This window comes from Mustelus asterias, chromosome 29 (assembly GCF_964213995.1).
Source record: "Mustelus asterias chromosome 29, sMusAst1.hap1.1, whole genome shotgun sequence".
In the NCBI taxonomy this organism is placed as follows: domain Eukaryota; kingdom Metazoa; phylum Chordata; class Chondrichthyes; order Carcharhiniformes; family Triakidae; genus Mustelus; species Mustelus asterias.
In genome coordinates this window covers 1,804,207-1,826,256 of record NC_135829.1, presented here as the reverse complement: position 1 = coordinate 1,826,256, position 22,050 = coordinate 1,804,207, and the positions used below count along the sequence as shown (strand labels likewise).

Here is a 22,050-nt window from a genome sequence, read left to right as displayed (position 1 = left end):
TTTAAGGTACGATTTGCATCGAGCTCTTTGGTTTAATAAACTAAATTGTTTGTCCCACTGAACCGATTAGAAACCTGAAGCTGGCTATTAAATAATGTCCATTTGATCATAGTGTGCCTAAACTCTGAGAGCTTCAGCTTGTATTTCACATTGAAGGCTTTGGTCCTAACAGGGTCCAAGAAGTATTCTGTGCTGATGTTTGCATAGGAAATCGAGAAATTTAATTACATCATTTTTAATTAGATTTTTCTGCACTTTCTAAGGCAGTTTCACATTAAGCTTGTGGTACATTAGGCATTTCATATAAGTCACTCATTCAGATTGGTGGTCTCTACAGTTACATCTATGGAGTACCTTTGCTTCAGTGGGAAAAAGTAACTTGTTGATCAAACACATCCATGGTTCACTCCAACACTGAATCTACAGCAGGGGAGGTTGGAAATGGGGTTTGTGGAATACTGCACCTGAAAGATAAACCATTTACCTTCCGCTGGGTTCCACATACTACATGCAGCAGAAAATACCCCTCCCAAAGTTAGTGCTCTCCAGGGGGGAGCTTTATGCTTGGGTCTGCGGAAGAGTTACTTGAACTGTATATTGGTTTTGATTGTAAAGTTTAGATAACATGTGGAATTGGTATACTGGTATGGTCTTGTGTATTTTTACTAGGTAAGAAGTCTAACAACACCAGGTTAAAGTCCAACAACACCAGGTTAATGTCCCAACAGGTTTATTTGGTAGCAAAAGCCACAAGTTTTCGGAGCCCCAAGCCCCTTCTTCAGATGAGTGAGGATTCGTGTTCACAAACAGGGCATATAAAGACACAAACTCAATTTACAAGATAATGGGTGGAATGTGAGTCTTTACAGGTAATCAAGTCTTAAAGGTACAGACAATGTGAGTGGAGAGAGCATTAGGCACCGGTTAAAAATATGTGTATTGTTTCCAGACAGGAAAGTTAGTGAGATTTTGCAAGTCCAGGCAGGTCATGGGGGTTACTGATAGTGTGACATGAACCCAAGATCCCAGTTGAGGCCGTCCTCATGTGTGCAGAGCTTCAGCGGTCACGGGCATTCAGCCTCTGATCTTCAGGTAAGCGTTCTCCAAGGCGGCCTTCACGACACACGACAACGCAGAATCGCTGAGCAGAAACTGATAGCCAAGCTCTGCACACATGAGGATGGCCTCAACCGGGATCTTGGGTTCATGTCACACTATCTGTAGCTCCCACAACTTGCATGGACTTGCAAAGTCTCACTGGCTGTCTTGTCTGGAGACAACACACATCTCTTTAACCTGTGCTTAACCCTCTCTCCACTCACATTGCCTGTACCTTTAAGACTTGATTACCTGTAAAGGCGCACATTCCACCCATTATCTTGTAAATTGAGTTTGTGTCTTTATATGCCCTGTTTGTGAACACGAGTCCTCACTCACCTGAAGAAGGGGCTTGGGGCTCCGAAAGCTTTTGGCTTTTGCTACCAAATAAACCTGTTGGACTTTAACCTGGTGTTGTTAAACTTACTGTGTTTACCCCAGTCCAACGCTGGCATCTCCACATTATTTTTACTAGACCAGGGTTTCCTGTGAGGTTGCAAGGTCCCCTCCAAGCCACTCACTATCCTGACTTGGAAATATATCACCGTTCCTTAACCCACCGCACATGGACTGCAGCGATTTGAGAAGGCAGCTCACCACCACCTTCCCAAGGGTAACTAGAGATGAGCAATAAATTCTGGCCGGCCAGCCAGTGACGCCCGTGTCCCATCAATGAATAAAAAAGTATATGTTAGGTTGGCTGAAGGACAGTGATGTTTTGAGGTACCGTGCAGTCTTTGTGTCAACAGCTGTGGAGCTCCTGACATCAGTGTCATATTTGGACTCTGTAGCACAAGTAAAACACAGTTATAAACTGAACCAAATTAAACCTGGACAGGAAAGTTGACCTTAATGTGTAGCCCAATTGTTACAAGGAATTGTGTAGGTGTCTGTTAGAATGAGGGTGTTATAACTGTTGCATGTAGATAACGTGCTAGGTATATTATAACCTACCAAGGCAGGTAATAAAGAGAATAAACATGGGGTTGTTAACACTGGTCAGGTACCATGATGTTGCAGAGAAGTAAGTAATGATGGCCTAAGTGACATTTTTCTTTCGCAACTTATGTCAGAAATCCGTAACTGAGGAAAGCAGCTACTCTGACACAAGATGCCATTAATCTTCCCACACCAGCTGCTGTACTGGCATCATTAGAGCTTTGGACCATAAATGTTCCTGAAGATTTTCTGCAACTTTCTCTTCCCCAGAAACAAATGACTCAAACGTTAAGCAGCTGTTGAATCTGTTGATTGTTTAAGCATGGCCTCTGCTTGACAAGATGTACAGAATCCATTCCCACCATTCATTAGCACACAGACCACAGCACATTAATGATGGTCAAGCATTCCTCAGCATTAATTTCAGCAGGGGCAATTATTAACCCTGATGGAGGTATCTGGGAGTCTGACATGGGAAAAGGCTGCATCTTTAAGCACCATCATTCATCACTTTGCACATAAAATTGATATTTAAAAAGGCGCAGCAAGTTGCCTAAGTGATGACATTTAAATGTTAGACAAGCCAGAGCATAATGGTTCTTGGTTCAATTAAAGATAACATTTCAAGGAACTTTTGACCTGGAATGCCCTTGTGCTGTGTTTAAAACCGACAGTGCGATGCTACTGAAGCCTAATGGAAAAGTGTTCTGTGCAATTCTGGTTTACATTAAATTGCAGTTATGACACGTGTGTTGCAATGTTGCCCTGGCTTCCGACAAAAGAACAAAGAAAATTACAGCACCTTAACAGGCCCTTCGGCCCTCCAAGCCTGCACCGACCATGCTGCCCGATTGAACTAAAATCCCCTACCCTTCCGGGGACCGTATCCCTCTATTCCCATCCTATTCATGTATTTGTCAAGAAGCCCCTTAAAAGTCACTATCGTATCTGCTTCCACTACCTTCCACGGCAGCGAGTTCCAGGCACCCACCACCATCTGCATTTTTAAAAAAAACTTGCCTCGTACATCTCTTTTAACCCTTGCCCCTTGCACCTTAAACCTATGCCCCCTAGTAATTGACTCTTTCACCCTGGGAAAAAGCAGAAGCTTTGTACAAACGCACCTCTGATCTGGAGTATAGGTATTTACTGAGTGGCTATTTTCAGCCTGTGGTCTTGATAAGTTAATGGACATTTTTCAGAATGCAGCGCACAGGCATTTGTGCTTTACCAGACAGCAGTTTTTTAAAATTCTTCCAAACACAAGATGGAGTCTTGCAAACTGCACTTGCGAGTCCTGTTCATCGTGCAAGCCACACAGATTTCTCTTGTTTTATTTCAGATTACTCTAATTCTAGCAGAAATGTATGGGACACTACCAACTAACAGTAATCTCAAAGTCTGAAATATGCATTAGATAAATGAGATTCATAATGGAAATACTGTCCAAGCTATATTTCCCCATCCTGTACGTGTCTGAATTTCTGGGATTTGTTGACTACAGTCAACATATTGTAGTTTCTTGCCAACATATGAATTAGGAGCAGGAGTAGGCCATTCAGCCCCTCGAGCCTGCTTCACCATTCAGTAAGATCATGGTTGATCTGAGTGTGGAACTCTTATTTTCTTTCCTACTCCTATACCCTATGACTCCCTCGTCAATCAATTTAAGTAATTTCTACTTTTTCCTATTTCTTTTCCATTGGGTCTCTATCAACCTCGGAGTAACCAAAATAGTTGACCTCAGTAAACAATCCCCATTTGTTTAATAGGTTGAGGTTTCCAGCACATGCTTTTATATCGCTGCCAAGCTGTTGTGGTCTTGTTTAACTTGTCACAAACTGGGGGGCAATCCATTTACAAACAAAGAAACGTGGTGGGAAAAGAATTCTAATTTTCTGCTGCGCTTTGTGAAGCGGTGCTTCCTAATTTGACAAAATAAAAGCAAATTAGTGCGGATGCTGAAATCTAAAGCTTTGACAAAGGGTCATCTGGACTCAGTGTCAGGTCTTTTCTCTCCTTACAGATGCTGCCAGACCTGCTGAGATGTTCCAGCCCTTTCTCTTTTGGCTTCCTAATTTGACTCCTGGATGGCCTAGTTCTAATTTTAAGGGTATCCTCTGGTTCTGGATTCCACTAACATAGGGAATAGTTTCTCATACCATATCAAATGTTATCGTTCTAAACATCTCCATTCAATCACGCCTCAGACTCTGAACTCTAGGAATGCAAACCAACTTCATGCAATCTGCTGCTATCATTTAAGTCTTACATCCTTGAATAAGTTTTGCGAACCTGCCCGATACCTCTTCTGACTCCAATATATCTTTTATTGAAGATTGGTTTGCAAAATAGACTGCTGTACTTCAGATGGGGTTTGATTATCAGTTCTGTGATATAGACCATTATTCTGTTGGGTCTTTTGTACTTGTGCACTAACTTTTAGTTATTTGTGAACTTGGAGACTTGTATTGCTTTGCTCTTCCAAAGCTTCTAGTCTCTCGCCATTAATAAAATATTTCAATTTGACCTACTTGTAATTGGATTTCTCTCACCTTGGGCTCCATCTGACATAGTTTTGCTCAAATCTGCATGCGCCTCTTTTGAAATTTAGTTGCACATCTTGCTGTGTAACTATTTTCTGTTGATGAATTAGTTTTCACCATGGACATATGTTTGCCACTGCAAGGATGCAATAGAATCTTTCCTGTCACTGCAGCAAAGTGGCTCAAGTGCATTGAGACATTTCATAGGGGGTCAGACTATATGTAAGTTGTTTAAATAGGTGTGAGGAGTGAGCTGATCCAGATGGTTTGAAATGACGATGGCATTTGATCTAATTTGGATGCTATCTGTGATTTCAGAGCCATTCTAATAACCAGGTTAAAATGGCCCATGTGAAGTAAATCTTCGTGTGTTAAAAGGAGATTGCCCCTAGATATATTCGCACAGTTTTGCTCTCACGTGGGATCAGAAGAGCCAATAGAACACTGCTCTATTGGAGCTGCTTAGAGGCTAAATGGTGCTGAGTAACTGCTGGAATGCTGAGCATGCAGGTTCAACTTGTAAGACGATGTATGTATTCACATCAAAGTATGTACCACAATAGACCATGCTGGCCAGGGAGACGCCAGTTATTTTGCAAAGGTGTTCCCAAGAATGGATCTTCCATCCGATAGGTCTTCTCAATTCTGATCCTTGACCAGATTGAAATCGGGCTTAATTCTAAAGCTTGTGTTTTCTGAGGCACCACATCACACTGTTCCCCTGCCACCAGCTTTAAACTGAGCTGTTTTCCAATGCAGAAAGAACACACTGTTCTTAATTCACAGTACATTAGTATTTCGATGCACATCTTACTCTGCAGCTATTAATGAATTATTTTCATCACGGACATATTTTCAAACCTGTTGAAGCCTATTAGTGCTGCTCTCAGTGGCTAGTTCCCATCCTCTGGCACAGTAATCGACGAGAACATTGAAACTTTTACATTCAGTGGAATAAAAATCAGCTCTTGAAAATCATTATGGTTACATCACCGGTTCAGTGCCACTTTCATGTCTTTAAAAACAAATATTTTCACAAAAGGCAGTCTCCAAATTCCTTGTTCCAGCTGTCAAAGATAGGGAAGGCTGTTGTGTCTCAACTAGCAAATCAAGTTGTTTCTTGAAGGGGACGATGAACTGGAGCCTTATCTTGTGCTCCAGTGGAAGTAAAGGATCTGCTGATTTCATTGAGGAGGAGCAGGGAGTCTTTCTCCAACAGTAGTAATATTCCTCCTTTAATCAAAGCTACAGGAAATGGTGATCCAGCCATTCATTCATTTTGTACTTGTGGAGCTTTGTTTTGTGCAAGTGGACTTGCTATATTTGACTGCAGTGGCAACCAAAATTAACCCTCGATTATATTGTGTTTTGGAATATCCCAAGCATGTTTTGAGATGCTTTATAAATGCAAATCTTTTATATCCGCCATGGATCAGTTGGTAGTCCTCTTGTCTCAGTTACAATCTCCTGGGTTCATTTCCCATTCAATGACTTGAGTATAAAACCCAGGGCTGACTCTCCAGTGTCGTCCTGATGGACTGCTGCACAGTCGGAAGTGCAGTCTTTCGAATTAAACCAAGACACCCACCTGCCTGCTTAGGTGGATGTAAAAATAAATAAATAAATCCCATGACACCCCACTGTCCTGGCCAAGATTCATTTCTCAATAACATCACACACATCTGGTCTTTATCACATTGCTGTTGTGGGAGTTGTGCTACATCACAGCACCAACTGCACTTACGTACTTAATTGGCTGGAAACTGCTTTGAGATATCTGGAGTTGGTGAAAAATGCTAGTTTTTAACATAGAAGCATATATAGAAAATAGAAAGAGGAATAGGCTATTTGGCCCTTCGATCCTACCCCATCATTCATTCTGTCAAATCCCTTTAGCCCCAAGAGCCATATATAATTCCTCATTGAAATATCTCCAATTTGGCCTCAACTACTTTGCACAGATTTGCTACCCTCTGGGTGAAAAAATTTCTCCTTGCCTCAGTCCTAAAAGATTTGCACCTTTTCCTCAAACAATAACCCTTGGTTCTAGACTACCCCAACATTGGGAACATTCTTCCTGAATCTATCCTGTCTAACCCTGTTAGAATTTTATACATTTGAGATCCCCTCTCATTCTCCTAAACTCCAATGAATATAATCCTAACTGATTTAGGACTGCCATCCCATGAATCAGCCTGGTAAACCTTCGCTGCACTCCCTCTAAAGCAAGGACAATCTCCTCAGTTAAGGACATCGAAACTGCACATGATACTCCAGGCGTGGCCTCACCAACGCCCTATACAATTGCAGTAAAACATCCCTATCCCTATAATCAAATCCTCTCTTTATGAACTTTCCTGCCTGCTGTACCTGCACGCTTACTTTCAGCAACTGATGCATGAAGACACCAAGGTCTCGCTGAGTATCTGCTTTTCTCAATTTGCACCCATTCAAATAATCTGTCTTCCTATTATTGCTGCCGAAGTGGATAACCTCACGCTTATCCTCATCGTGTTGCGTATGCCCACTCACTCAACCTGTCCAAATCACGCTGAAACATCTCTGCATCCTCCTCACAGCTCACTCTCCCACCCAACTTTGTATCATCTGCAAATTTGGAGATAATATTGCCTCGTCCAAATCATTAGTATTAATTGAACAGTTGGGGTCCCAGTACAGACCCCTGTAGTACCCCACTGGTCACTGCCTGCTAATTGGAAAAAAAACAACTTATTCCAACTCTTTGCTTTCTGTCTGCTAACCAGCTTTCTATCCCACTCAAGACATCGCCCTCACTCCCATGCATTTTAATTTTACATAGTAATCTGCTATGTGAGATCTTGTTGGAAGTCTAAAAAAAACCACATTTCACCAGTTCTCCCTGGTCAACTCTAGTTACATCCTCAAAGAATTCCAGTTGATTTGTTCAGCATGATTTTCCTTTCGTAAATCCATGCCGACTTTGATTAAGCCACTACTTTCCAAATGCTGTGCTTTGCAATCCTTGAAAATGGACTCTAGCAACTTCCCCAGTACCGATGTTAGGCTCACTGGCCTATAGTTCCCTATTTTCTCTCTACCGCCCTTTTTGAATAGTGGGTTTACATTAGCTACCTTCCAATCTGTACCATTCCAGAACCCAAATGAATAGATCCATCAATGGATCTACTATTTCCAGGGTCACTTCCTTAAATACTCTGGGATGAAGATTATCAAGCTCTGGAGATTTATCCACCTTCAACCCCATTAATTTTCCCAGAACCATTTCTCGAATGCTGATTTCCTTCAGCTCCTCACTAAAACCTGTTTTTCTCAGAAGACAGAAGCAAAGTACGAACTTAGTTATTTTCTCATAGGTGCTTCCTTCACCTCTGTAAGTTTGTGAACAAGTTCCCTTTTACAAAGCTGAAGTCTGCAAAATTTAAACTTTCTGCGAAGTGCAATTTCTCTAAACTGCCAAAGTTCTGTCACTGAAGTGAAAATAGTGTTTGTACTTACAGCTCCTTAACATTCAGAAGATTAATGATTCTTGTGCTCAATTCTACAGAAGCAAAGCACACTTGAAATTATATCTTGCAGCTGATAATGAAAGAACTTCGTCCAAACCATGAAATTGTCTGTTTAGCTAAATTTTATGAATGATTTTGGAAGGAAGTTACCAGTTGCAGAAGTAACGTTAAAAACTTCTTTGAGGTGGCATTGTGCAAATGTAAAAGAACAGAAGCTGACATCATAGAAACATAGACCGCTATTTTACGACCTCACTCAGGCGAGGCTCGTAAAATCCCGTCCGAGGCCAATGGAGAATTCCATTATTCGAGCGTTGCCTGCCACGATGCCAGGGCAGTGAGGCGGTAAAATTCCAGCCACAGAAACTAGAAGCAGGAGGAGGCCATTCGGCCCTTTGAGTCTGCTTCTTCATTCATCTTGATCATGGCTATCATTGAATTCAATATCCTGATTTCCAGCACCCCCCCCCCCCCCCATATCCCTCGATCCCTTTAGCCCCAAGAGCTATATCTAATTTATTCTTGAGATCAGACAACGTTTTGGCCTCGACTACATTCTGTGGTAGTGAATTCCACACATTCACCACCCCCTGGGTGAAGAAATTTCTCCTTGCCTCAATTCTTAAAGATTTACCCCTTATCCTCAACCTATGCCCTCTAATTCTGCACCCCCCAAACACCACCACCATTGGGAACAGTCTTTCTGAATCTACTCTGTCTAACCCTGTTAGAGTTTTATATGTTTCTATGAGATCTCCCCTCACTCTTCTAAACTCCAGTGAATATAATCCTAATTGTCTTAATATCTTCTCAAATGACAGTCCCGCCATCCCAGGAATCAGCCTGGTAAATCTTCGCTGTGCTCCATCTGGCAAGGACATCGGTCCTCCGATAAGGACAGCAAAACTGCACACATTACTCCAGGGGTGGCCTCAACAACGCTCTATATTTGCAGAAAAACATCCCCTATCCCTGTACTCAAATCCTCTCGCTATGAAGGTGAACATACCATTGGCTGCCTTTACTGCCTGCAACATTGGAGTTACAGTGGTGATTATTGTCAACTCAAAAGGAGAATTTATCTGGTGTCACTAAAAGACCGGTCTTCCAACAACCTCATGCACACTAGCAGCTTTCATTACCCGCTTGTGTTTGAACTTCTGTATACAAAGGAACATAATCCCTGAAAATTCCACCTGAACAGCACAGCCACAGAAGCTGTAATAAAAAGTTGAGGGTGCTTTCATTTTCTGCAGCTTTTATGGAATGATTCAAAATAAGAAGGAGCTTTGATACTCTGGAATAAATATGAAGTTCGGACTACAGCTAGCAACTTGCACTGTTCTGGCCAGGATCTCTGAGGGATGAAAAGACTAGCTCTTCAGCTAATGTTGAAAGTGAGTTTGTGACTTCCAACTAGTCAATATCTAAAGTAGCAGAAAAGGGGGATGCCGTCAGTATTTTGTTCCTTCTCAAAGCTGACTAAGTTGGAACAGTTTCCCAGCTCTCCTGACCACCTCGTGACTGCATGGCCTTTTTTGATTGTATGAAGTTTGTACCCAAAAGAGTGTCCCAACTCCTCCATTTTCTCCCTCCTGCTTTACAAAAGCCTGAAACTGAATACAATGAATGTGAACAATTTACCTTTCCTCTTGATCTTTAGCCAATTCAGAACTCCGCCCTCTTTTAAAAAAAAATGCTTTACTTTTGGAGTGTCAGCTGTGGGATAATAGATAACGAACAACTGAAGGATTACTCACCAAGTGGTTCCAGTTTAGCACTCTTGTACTCTTTTTATCAATGTTAATCATAGTTTTAAAAATTCTTACACGGGGTGTGGGTGTCGCTAGGTGGCCAACATTTTTACTGCCCATCCGTAACCATAGAATTCGTACCATGCAGGAGGAGGCCATTTGGCCCATCAAGTCTGTTCCGACTCTCTGAAAGAGCAACTTACCCAGAACCTTCCCCCACCTCCGTGCCATCCTGCTACCCATGAGAAGGTGATGGTGCGATGCCACCTTGAACTGCTGCAGCCTGTAGGTTACACCCGCCATGCTGTTGGGGAGAAAGTTCCAGGATTGTGGCCCATCAACAGTGAAGGAACGGCGATAATTGCACCTGTTGCCTTTGCCTATGTGGTGGTAGGGGTTATGGATTTGGAAGGTTCTGTCAGAGGGCCCTTGGTGAGTTCCTGCAGTGCATCATGTAGGTGGTACACACAGCTGCCAATGTGCGGTGGGTTAGAGTGAGTTGATGTTGAAGGTACCAACCAAGTGTCCTGAATGGTGTTGACCTTGAGTATTTTTGGAGCTACACTCATCCAGGCAAATGGAGACTATTCCATCATCAACTTTTACAGATGCACCATAGAAAGCATTTTTTCTGGTTGCATCACAGCTTGGTATGGGCTCCTGCTCTGTCCAAGACCACAAAAAACTACGAAGGATTGTGAACGAAGCCCAGTCCATCACACAAACCAACCTCCCATCCATTGACTCTGTCTACACTTCCCGCTGCCTTGGAAAAGCAGCCAGCATAATCAAGGACCCCACGCACCCCAGACATTCTCTTTTCCACCTTCTGTCGGGAAAAAGATACAGAAGTCTGAGGACACGTGCCAACCGACTCAAAAACAGCTCTTGCCATCAGACTTTTGAATGGACCTACCTCATATTCAATTGATCTTTCTCTATACCCTAGCTACGACTGTAACACGTTCTGCACACTTTTCCTTCTCTATGTACAGTATGCTTGGTATAGCACACAAGAAACAATACTTCTCACTGTATGCCAATATATGTGACAAACTAAATCATCTTGACTTGGGTCTTGCAGATGGTGAACAAGCTTTAGAGAGTCAGGAAGTGAGTTATTCTCTGCAGAATTCCCAGCCTCTGACCTCTGGCCATATAATGGAGGGAAAGTCATTGATTAAGCAACTGAAGATGATTGGGCCTAGGGCATTACTGTAAAGAACTCCTGCAGTGAATTCCTAGGACTGAGATGGTTGACGTCAAATAATCAGAATCATCTCTTGTGTTTGGTATGACTCCAGCTCGTTTTGCTAGGACTCCTTTATGCAACACTTGATGTAAAAGGTAGTCACACTTCCCTCACCTCGAGTTCAGCTCTTGTCCATGTTTCTAGTGCAGTAATGAATTGGGGAGCTGAATGGCACAGGCATCCAAAATAAGCATCAGTGAGCAGATTATTGCTGGGCAAATGCCACTTTTAGCACTGTTGATGCCTCCTTCCATCACTTTATTGATGATCTAGTAGATTGTTTGGCAGTAATTGGCCAGGTAATTGTCCTGCTTTTTGTGGACAAGACATAACGGATCAGTTTTCCATAATGCCAAGTAGATTCCAGTGTTGGAGCTATACTGGAGCAGCTTGGCTAAGGGCTTGGACGATTCCGAAGATCTCTTCTGCTTCTGGAGTAGTGTTGTCAGGGCCCATAACCTTTGTGTACCCAGTGTCTTCAGCCATTTCCTGATATGTGCGGTGCATCAAAATGGCTGAAGACTGGCATCTGTGATGCTGGGGACCTCGGAGGTAGAAATGGATCATCCACTCAGCACTTCTAGCTGAAGGTTGTTACAAATGCTTCAGTGTGATCTTTTGCACTGATATATTGTGTTCTCCCATCAATAATGGGGTACTTGTGGAGCCAGTTAGTTTAATTGTCCACTACTATTCATAACTGGATGTGGCAAGATTGCAGAACTTGTATCTGATTTGTTGGTTGTGGAATTGCTTAGCTCCGTATATTACACTCTGCTCTTGTTGTCGTCTTGTGTTGTAGCTTCATCAAGTTGACACCTTATTTTTAAGAATTCCTGGAGCTGCTCCCAGTAAGTCCCTGCACTCTTTATTGACCAGAGTTGATCCCCTGACTTGATGGTAATGGTAGAATAGGATACATGCTGGGCCATATGGTTGCAGATTGTGGTTGTATCTAATTCTGCTGATGATGCCCCACAGTGCCTAATGAATGCACATTTTTGAGTTGCTATGTTTGTTTGAAATTTTTCCCTTTTAATATTGTGTTAGTGCCATGCTACACACATCCGCAGTGTAAGGACAGGGCTTAGTCTCCCAGTGGTGGAAACAGAGACCCTCATAGCATTCAAGTATTTTAAATGTGTACTTGTGATGCCAAGGCATACAAGGCTATGGACCAAGTGCTGGAAAATGGGATTTGAATAGTTAGATGGTTTGTCTTTGACCAGCACAGATGCGATGAGCTGAAGGGCCTTTTTCTGTGCTGTAGACCTCTATGGCTCCATAAGGACTATGCACTGGTCACTCTTACCAAAACTATCATGGATGGATGCCTCTGTGATGGATAGATTGGTGAGGGGCCATTCTGTGTCCTAGCCACGCTCGGTGCTTCCTCCAAATGGTGTTCAACATGGATGAGTACTGATTCATCAGGAGGTACTAATCAGCAAAAGGTTTCAGTGCTCATTTTTACCCGATGCTATGAGACACCATTGGGGTCCAGAGTCCATGTTGAGTTCCTAGGGCAAGTCTCCCAACTCTCCACCTCTGGTGGGACAGGACATACCCAGAGACGCTAACGGTGGTGTCGTGTCATGCTCATGGCATCGCGCATTGCAGACAATGTCAGGTTGTTTGATTATACTGTGGGACAGCTTTCCCAATTTTGTCACAAGCCCCCAGATGTTAGTAAGGAGGACTTAATGCTCGTCTCAATGGACAAATGCAAAACGGTATTCAAACTTGGAAATTGCTGATTGGCAAACATCAAAAAGATTTGTCATTTTTGTTGCCTTCTAAACAACCTTTTTGCGATATTTTACATATCTTTGCTTCAACCTGTGGCTTTGACCAGAAAAGGCCTTTGAGGTTCAGTGATCATTCTGTAATAGCTGCAGAAATGGAAACGTACATCGTTGAGTCTAGGCAATTATCTTAAGTGGCAGGCACCCCTTTTAACCTCCCTCGTTAGATATCTATAAAGGGCCTGTACGTATGAAGTTTATCTTGTTTAAAAGTGGGTTACTTATCCTGGAGAGGTGAGTAATATGACTTTACTGAGGGTCAAGGGGACACCTTATTCCTGTATTTACTTTCTCTTTTCATCAAGGTCTTTCTTGCATGATGTTTATCCACTGTTGGCAGATGTTTCATTAAGAACATGTACACCCTGTTCAAACAAGTTCAAAAATCTATTGATTAAGAATATCTGCATGTGTGTTAGTGATGGAGGCAAAGCTGACTGTTCCAAGCTAAATTCAACATCTATTTCCACTACACACAAGCTTTGCAATTAATTTATTTGAATGTGCATTCATATTGACTGTGTCCACAGTGGCTTACTCAGATCTTTACAGCCTTGTCTTTGCTGTTGTAGCTTTTATTTTCTTGCTAAGTAGGCGAGAGTTGCAGTGTCATCTTGTGGAGCTTTGCAGAGTGACTGCTGGTTTGAGTTACTAAATTAGCCTGAGTGGCAGTAACTTGGAATTATGATAAATGGATTAGGATTGTTTCTCACCAGTAATCTGGTCACTGCTTCAAGTTCAATAATCAACTTGACTGTCATGTGTAATCCATTCAGCAAGTGTAACATCGGCCAGGATTTCCCGGCCGTTTATACCCCACTGCCGCGGCAAGTGAGGAGAGAGAATTGGGCGCTCAGCCAAAACCCACCGGTGTGAACAACCGGAAAATTCCGCCCATCATCTGTTCACTCCATTAACCCTTTGAGCTAGTGGGGGTTGTATTTATTAAGTATGTTGGGTAACCGGTTTAGGATTGACTAAATATTTGACAATCCAAGACAAAATTATTTATTTCAGTCTTGAACCTGATATCCAAGATACAAGCATTCAGCTAAATGGAGTCTGTGAAGTGTGTAGGTCAGCTGGAAAAGAATTGACTGAATTTAATACAGATAGCCACTAAGTTATCTTGAATACCAGGCTAATAATGAACTACTACTTCATGGTCACTCCAAAAAGCATTGCTTTTCTAACCACCAGTGAGTTTTAATTTTCATGAGTGACACTGATTGTATAAATTTGTGGAGTCCACAATGTGAGATGTCCGTATGTAATCTCTCGCATTCACCAAGTTCTTTTCCAGACCTACAGATGCCAATGGAAAGCCAGCAGTGTCACTTGTCCAGAATTCCCCTCAAAATTGTCATTGAATCACAGAATGGATGAACTTCACCAAATATTTTTTTTCTGGAGAATCAATAATTGCATAATGGGTACAATCCCAGATTAGAAAGTTGCTGAATCATCTTTCCAGTAACTCCGTGCCTATGGCGGCACGGTAGCACAGTGGTTAGCACTGCTGCTTCACAGCTCCAGGGTCCCGGGTTCGATTCCTGGCTTGGGTCACTGTCTGTGTGGAGTTTGCACATTCTCCTCGTGTCTGCGTGGGTTTCCTCCGGGTGCTCCGGTTTCCTCCCACAGTCCAAAGATGTGCGGGTTAGGTTGATTGGCCGGGTTAAAAATTGCCCCTTAGAGTCCTGAGATGTGTAGGTTAGCGGGATTAGCGGGTAAATATGTGAGGGTAGGGCCTGGGTGGGATTGTGGTCGGTGCAGACTCGATGGGCCGAATGGCCTCCTTCTGCACTGTAGGGTTTCTAAGTTCTAAGTTCTATGGGAAGTCTGGAATTGTAGATGTGGGGAATAAAGTGAACCAGCATAACCACAATACAGACTCGATCGCAAATGTATTGGTCATAGACACCAATGTGGAAACTTGACTGCAACCTCACACTTTGCCCTACATACCTCTATCCCCTTCTCCATCCTGAATGCATCTAGCCCCTCTTGAAGTGTGTTAAGGCTATTTAGCTTTAACCACACCGATGGAACTGATTTCAAACATTCCACTTTCTATAAAAAAAATTGCTGCTGTATTGTTTATTTGATTTGAGTGATCTTGTATCTTGTGCCTCCATGCTCAGCACTAATCCACACATGGGAAGAGTGTCTCCACACTCAAATATTGAATCCCTTCATTATTTTAAAACCCTTTATCAGAAAGAGCCCAAGTGTTCTCACTCTTTAATGATAGTTATGTGTTACATGCGAGTGATGTGTGGATTGAATGCAGGAAGTGATATTTTAAGGTCAGGAGGACTATGTATTTTTCTGCTGCCTCTTACAATGGTGTTGGAGTCGATCCTCGTCTTCTGGAATCTGAACAAATTTCTCAAGAACAAGCATTCAAAATGGAAGTCTAATAGCTTTCAAACCTAGTTGATATCAGTCTTGGAGTGCTGATGGAGATAGCGGAGGCACTATCCGTACTTTGCAGAGATTCTTGGGCTGACAAGTGGCAAGTAACATTCGCGCCACAAAATGCCAGGCAATGACCATCACCAGTAAGAAACACTCTAACCACCGCCCCATGACATTCAATGTTATAACCATCACTGAACCCTCCACTGTCCACATTCTTGGGTTATCGTTGACCAGAAACTCAAGTGGACTCCCCACATAAACACAACGGCTACAAGAGCAGGTCAGAGGCTAGGAGTATTGTGGCGAGTAACTTCCCACCTGACGCGCAAAGCCTGTCCACCATTGACAAGGCACAAATCAGGAATTTGATGGAATACTCCTCACTTGCCTGATGGGTGCAGCTCGAACAACACTCAAGAAGCTTGACACCATTCAGGATAAAGCAGCCGGCTTGATTGGCTCCACGTCCACAAACATCGAGTCCCTCCACCACTCTGGCAGCAGTGTGTACCATCCGCAAGATGCTCTGCAGCAAGTCACCAAGGCTCCTTAGGCAGCACCTTCCAAACCCGCAATCGCTTCCATCTAGGACCAGGGCAGCAAATAAATGGGAACACCATCACCTGCAAGATCCCCTCCAAGCTACTCACCATCATGACTTGGAAATATATCGCCGTTCCTTCAGTTGCTGGGTCAACAACCTGGAGTTCCCTCCCTAACGGCATTGTGGGTCAACCCACAGGATGTGGACTGCAGTGATTCAAGAAGGCAGCTCACCACCACCACCTCAAGGGGCAACTGGAGGTGGGCAATAAATGTTGGCCAGCCAACGATGCCCCATGTCCCACGACTGAATGAAAAAACAATTCTTGCAAAGGGGAATTCTTCCAAATCTTTTGCATTTTTTGGAAACAATTGTGTGAAGTATAAACTGGGAAGTTATTGGCCATTTAGTCTTACCTTGGCTGGAGCTAAAGTTCTTAACACAGGATGGGATTAGTGAACAGTGGAGAAAGGCACGAGGCAGTCGGGGTAGTTACAACTTGACTAATTTATTAAATTAAACCTCAATGTGTAGATAAAAGATTATAATGGATGTTGTATATATTGATATTCAGAAGGTTTTTGATAGGAGCCTTGCTGTTAAAATTAATGTTTTCTTTTTGTATTGGGATGAGTGGTGCTGGCTGGGCCAGCATTTATTGCTCAGCCCTAGTTTCCCCTGAGCAAGTGGTGCCTCCTTGAACTAGTCCAGTGCATGTGATGTAAGTCTGTGGCTAGGGTGGGAGTCCTAGGATGTAAATAGAATGTAATCCCATGGTTAAGCATGACTGGGGACATGGGGCAAATGCAGATTAAATGAATGATCTCCCAATTGTTGGATGTAGGTATAGGTGCCCAGGTGCTGTTCTGGGACCACTTTAGTTTTACATTTTTGATTTGATTTATTATTGTCACATGCATTAGTATACAATGAAAAGTATTGATTCTTGCGCGCTATGCAAACAGAGCATACCGTTCATAGAGAAGGAAACGAGTGCAGAATGTCGTGTTAGTCATTGTTAGGGTGTAGAGAAAGATCAACTTAATACAAGCTAGGTCCATTCAAAAGTCTGATGGAAGCATAGAACGAGAGTAAAAGATAGAATTAGAAGGTATGCTGCACACAGCTTGCAAGAAGTCGCCACGCTCTGGCACCATCTTATATAGATGATGGTGATTATGTTGAAGTTTCATAATACAGATTGAGGACTTGGTAAACTGAAGATGAATGCAAGTAATTTTGGGGGCCATAAACAGGCTAGTGGATTGGGTGGGTCAGTGCTTGGTGGAAGAACAGAAATCCAGGTATGGGGATGTGTTGTTTGAGGATCATGAGCATGAAAAGACGATTATAGAATCCCTACTGTGCAGAAAGAGGCCATTTGGCCCATGGAGTCTGCACTGACTCAGCATCTTACCCAGATCTACCCCCAAATCCCCCTCCAACCACCAGCACCCACCCACACCATCTACAAGACATAAGTCAGAAGTTGATAGAATACTGTCCATTTGCCTGAATTAATGCAGAAACATTGAAAATAGGAGCAGGGATGGGCCATTTGACTACTTTAGTCTGCTGCACCATTCAATATGATCATCTATCTCAATGCCATACTCCTGCTCTCTCCCCATATCCCTGGATGCCTTGCCCTCAATCCCATGTGCTTTAATTTTGCACACTAACCTCTTATGGGACTTTATCAAAAGCTTTCTGAAAATCTAAATACCCCACATCCACTGGTTTACCCTTGTCTATTCTACTAATATCCTCAAAATACAACCCACAAAATGATAGAAAACGTTCTCAATGCCCCCTACCTGCCACTTAATGCTGATCTATTCAGCCCATCCTAGGTACGACTCCCACCAAGGCTGAGCTGGAAAAACCCTCCCACACAGGACTTCAATACAAAGTCCACCTGGACAAATGAATGGGAATCATTGGACACGACAAATAAGTACCGGGTCTCAAACCCAACCCAACAATTCCTCGGTTTCAACCTTCCAAGGAAAGAGTGGTCCACCCTCAGCAGGGTCAAGACTGGCCACAGCCCCTGCTTGGCCAACCTCCACAGGTGGGGGGCATTGGTGCCAGCCTCCTATGTGCCTTTGGGAGAGAGCAAACTGTGCACCACACCATAGAAGAGTGTCCAGTCCACAGACTCAGCAGAGACCTATCCACACTCAACACAGCATGACTGGAAGAAACTGCTTGGCTTAGGGACTTTGCATTCGCTGAACAAATATAAGATTCTGAAGGATCAGAAGAAAGGGGCAAGGGTTAGGGTAGATGGCCAGTTGAAGAACAAGCAATTTGTGGCCTGAATGGTCTCTTTCATTTTGTCATTTGTGATGACCTATCTTTGAGTGAAATGTCCTTCAGGAGCTATCAGTCTCCGAGGCCTGTGTTCTTCCCTGCTGTCAGTGACAATGTGAAGCTTTTATTATTTCCAGCGCTGCTGTTCCAATAGATGCTGTCTTTCAGCATTTCCATTGCTTTTTAAGTGCTTCTAGGTAATGAGGCCAGCCCTGTAAAAGTTCTGAGAAGAATGGGCTGGAAAGCATCTAGTTATGAAATTGCCGTTGTATTTGTTTAATTCCTGGTGAATTTCTTACCCAAGGCAGTTATGTAACTCTGTATTTCTAGAAGTGCTGACATTCCAGCTATGATTATTACTGTTTACTCCTCGGGTCTGGGTCACTTGGATGTCAACGAAAAGTATTTCTAAAATAATTAAGATGCCCTTTGGCTGAATGTTGGAGCAAGATCCAACATAGAATCCCTACAATGCAGAGGAGACTATTTGGCCCTTCAAGTCTGCACTGACTCTCCGAAAGAGCCCAATAACCGTAACTCCAAGCATTTACCATGGCTTACCTACCTAACCAGCACGTCTTTCATACTGTGGGAGGGAACCGGGGCACCCGGAGGAAACCCACACAGACACGGGGAGAAGGTGCAAACTCCACACAGACAGTGACTCAAGCCAGGAATTGAACCCGGGTCCCTGGCGCTGAGGGAGCAGTGCTAACCCACTGTGCCACCCAACAGCTACAGCTGCACCCAGTCCCCAGCTAGTTACAAGCCCAGTTCTAAGGCATTTCTGGTTTAGCTGAGTTTTATTAACCAAGTCTGTGGATGGAATGGCTCAAAGTAACTAGTTCAGGTTTAAAATTGGGTGGAAAAGCTGCAGGTAAATCATGAGAGGATTCCGTGATACTCCAGGTGGAGGTGGTCGGCTGAGTATAGAGTGATGTTTTCCTAGGAGTGTTGAGAGTAAAGGGATTGGAATATCAAACCTTTCCCAGAATTATGTAGAGTGGGGAAGGGAATCACGATTTGCACAGAACCATTCCTTAAACACATTTACTTTGGTCTTTTTAAAAAACCCTTTTCAGTAATTGGGTAGATTTTAAAGTGTCTATTACAGTGGTAATAAACAAGCCTTTTCTTCATGTAGCTGTTTTCTGTGGCGTGCGGGGTGGTGCCCCCATGGAGTCACCTGTGTGTGTATGAGGGCAGCAGCAAATAAGCAATAACTACAATTAAGACATAGCAGCCTGTGCTTCAGGGCTGGATGTCACATGGACTGTGTGTTAAACCTCTGTCAGAGTTTTTTGCTGTGTTTCTGTAAAGTGGTTGTCTGAGATTTAATGTTAAAATGTTCTCGGATGCTGATTGCTGATGATAACACTGGCGATTTTTTTTAAAATTTCCTGCTTTTTGCAGTACTTCACAGGTTTGGAGTGTGGTCACAAATTCTGTATGCAGTGCTGGAATGAATACTTAACTACAAAGATCATTGAGGAAGGTATGGGGCAGGTATGTATCTGTTATATTTATTTCCTTTGCTCTGCTTGGAACTGAAGTTTTTGAGTCTGACCACATTGGTGACCTCTTGTTTTTTGCAGACTATATCGTGCCCAGCTCACGGCTGTGATATCCTAGTTGATGACAACACAGTTATGTAAGTATTGTTTTAACAGCTGATAATTCTTTCCATTGCACAAGCAGTTATGGATAAGGTAGAGTTACTGTAAAGATTCTAGTTCCGGGGTGGATGACTAGGATTATAATGCTATGATGTTTTTCTACTCCATCCACTTGCACATTTCGGTGCCCTTTACAGATCATTTCCAGGAGCTGTCCATCTAAACCTAAGTTGTACCAGGAAAGCGTATTTTGCATGCTCGAATGAACTATATAGTGCTTGCAGTCCTGTTACTGGAACTGCTGGTGACAGAAGCAAGTGCAGGTGGTAAATTAAGAGAATGTTAAATGATATGATATCATTCATAATGTTAGTGCAAACACATTAAACTGAGGGATAACAGTAAACATGATTGTCAACGTGAATATAGCTACCAATTCTTGTAATTTGAGGTCACAGTGAGGAGTAGAAACTGTCTGCATCTCTGCTGCCATAATTTGTTTTTAACATTCCTTTACCTCCATGAGTATCCATGGTAAATGTGTGGGATTGTGTAGATAGGGCGGAGGGGAGGATCTGGGTGGGATGCTCTTTCGGAGAGTTGGGATGCTCTTTCGGAGAGTTGGGATGCTCTTTCGGAGAGTCAGTCCAGACTAGATGGGCTGGATGGCCTCTTTCTGCAGTGTAGGGATTCTCTTGCTCTGTGGAATTGTAGTCACTGTTGTAATGTGGGGAACATGACAGCCAATTTACATTCAGCAAGCTCCCAAAAACAGTGACATGTTAACGGTGAGACTTTCTGTGATGTTGGTAGAGGAGTAAATAATGCTCATGACACCATGCCATGCTCCCTTGGTGCTGCCTGGCTGTTGCACCCCCTCTCCCTCCGGCTCGGGAGGAAATTGCGGGTCCCCGAGCAGAGATATTTGAATCATCGATAGTCACAGGTGAGGTGCCTGAGGATTGAAGGGTGGCAGATGGTGTGCCTTTGTTTAAGAATGGCTGCAGGGAAAAGCCTGGGAATTACAGGCCGGTGAGCTTCACATCTGTGGAGGGCAAGTTGTTGGAAGGTATTTTGAGAGACAGGATTTACAGGCATTTTGAGACGCAAGGACTGATTCGGGACAGTCAGCATGGCTTTGTGCGTGGAAAATCATGTCTCACAAATTTAATTGAGTTTTTTGAAGGGGTAACATAGAACATAGAAAGCCACAGCACAAACAGGCCCTTCGGCCCACAAGTTGCGCCGATCACATCCCCGCCTCTAGGCCTATCTATAGCCCTCAATCCCATTAAATCCCATGTACTCATCCAGAAGTCTCTTAAAAGACCCCAACGAGTTTGCCTCCACCACCACCGACGTCAGCCGATTCCACTCACCCACCACCCTCTGAGTGAAAAACTTACCCCTGACATCTCCTCTGTACCTACCCCCCAGCACCTTAAACCTGTGTCCTCTCGTAGCAACCATTTCAGCCCTTGGAAATAGCCTCTGAGAGTCTACCCTATCCAGACCTCTCAACATCTTGTAAACCTCTATCAGGTCACCTCTCATCCTTCGTCTCTCCAGGGAGAAGAGACCAAGCTCCCTCAACCTATCCTCATAAGGCATGCCCCCCAATCCAGGCAACATCCTTGTAAATCTCCTCTGCACCCTTTCAATGGCTTCAACATCTTTCCTGTAATGAGGTGACCAGAACTGCGCGCAGTACTCCAAGTGGGGTCTAACCAGGGTCCTATAAAGCTGCAGCATTATCTCCCGACTCCTAAACTCAATCCCTCGATTAATGAAGGCCAGTACGCCGTACGCCTTCTTGACCGCATCCTCCACCTGCGAGGCCGATTTAAGAGTCCTATGGACCCGGACCCCAAGGTCCTTCTGATCCTCTACACTGCTAAGAATGGTACCCTTCATATTATACTGCTGCTTCATCCCATTGGATCTGCCAAAATGGATCACCACACACTTATCCGGGTTGAAGTCCATCTGCCACTTCTCCGCCCAGTCTTGCATTCTATCTATGTCTCGCTGCAACTTCTGACATCCCTCCAAACTATCCACAACACCACCTACCTTGGTGTCGTCAGCAAACTTACCAACCCATCCCTCCATTTCCTCATCCAGGTCATTTATGAAAATGACAAACAGCAAGGGTCCCAGAACAGATCCCTGGGGCACTCCACTGGTCACTGACCTCCATGCAGGTAACCAAGAAGGTAGATGAGGGCAGTGTAGTTGATGTTGTCTACA

General features: G+C 43.5%; 1 protein-coding gene across 1 annotated transcript in view; it reads left to right on the top strand.

Annotated features, from left to right (window-relative positions):
- Positions 1-22,050, top strand: part of LOC144480459 (E3 ubiquitin-protein ligase ARIH1) — a 68,684-nt gene that overhangs the window by 16,712 nt on the left and 29,922 nt on the right. Inside the window, exons 4-5 of the mRNA XM_078199903.1 lie at positions 19,598-19,690; positions 19,780-19,835. Coding sequence (XP_078056029.1) covers positions 19,598-19,690; positions 19,780-19,835 — 149 coding nt within the window. The remainder of the gene's footprint in view (positions 1-19,597; positions 19,691-19,779; positions 19,836-22,050) is intronic.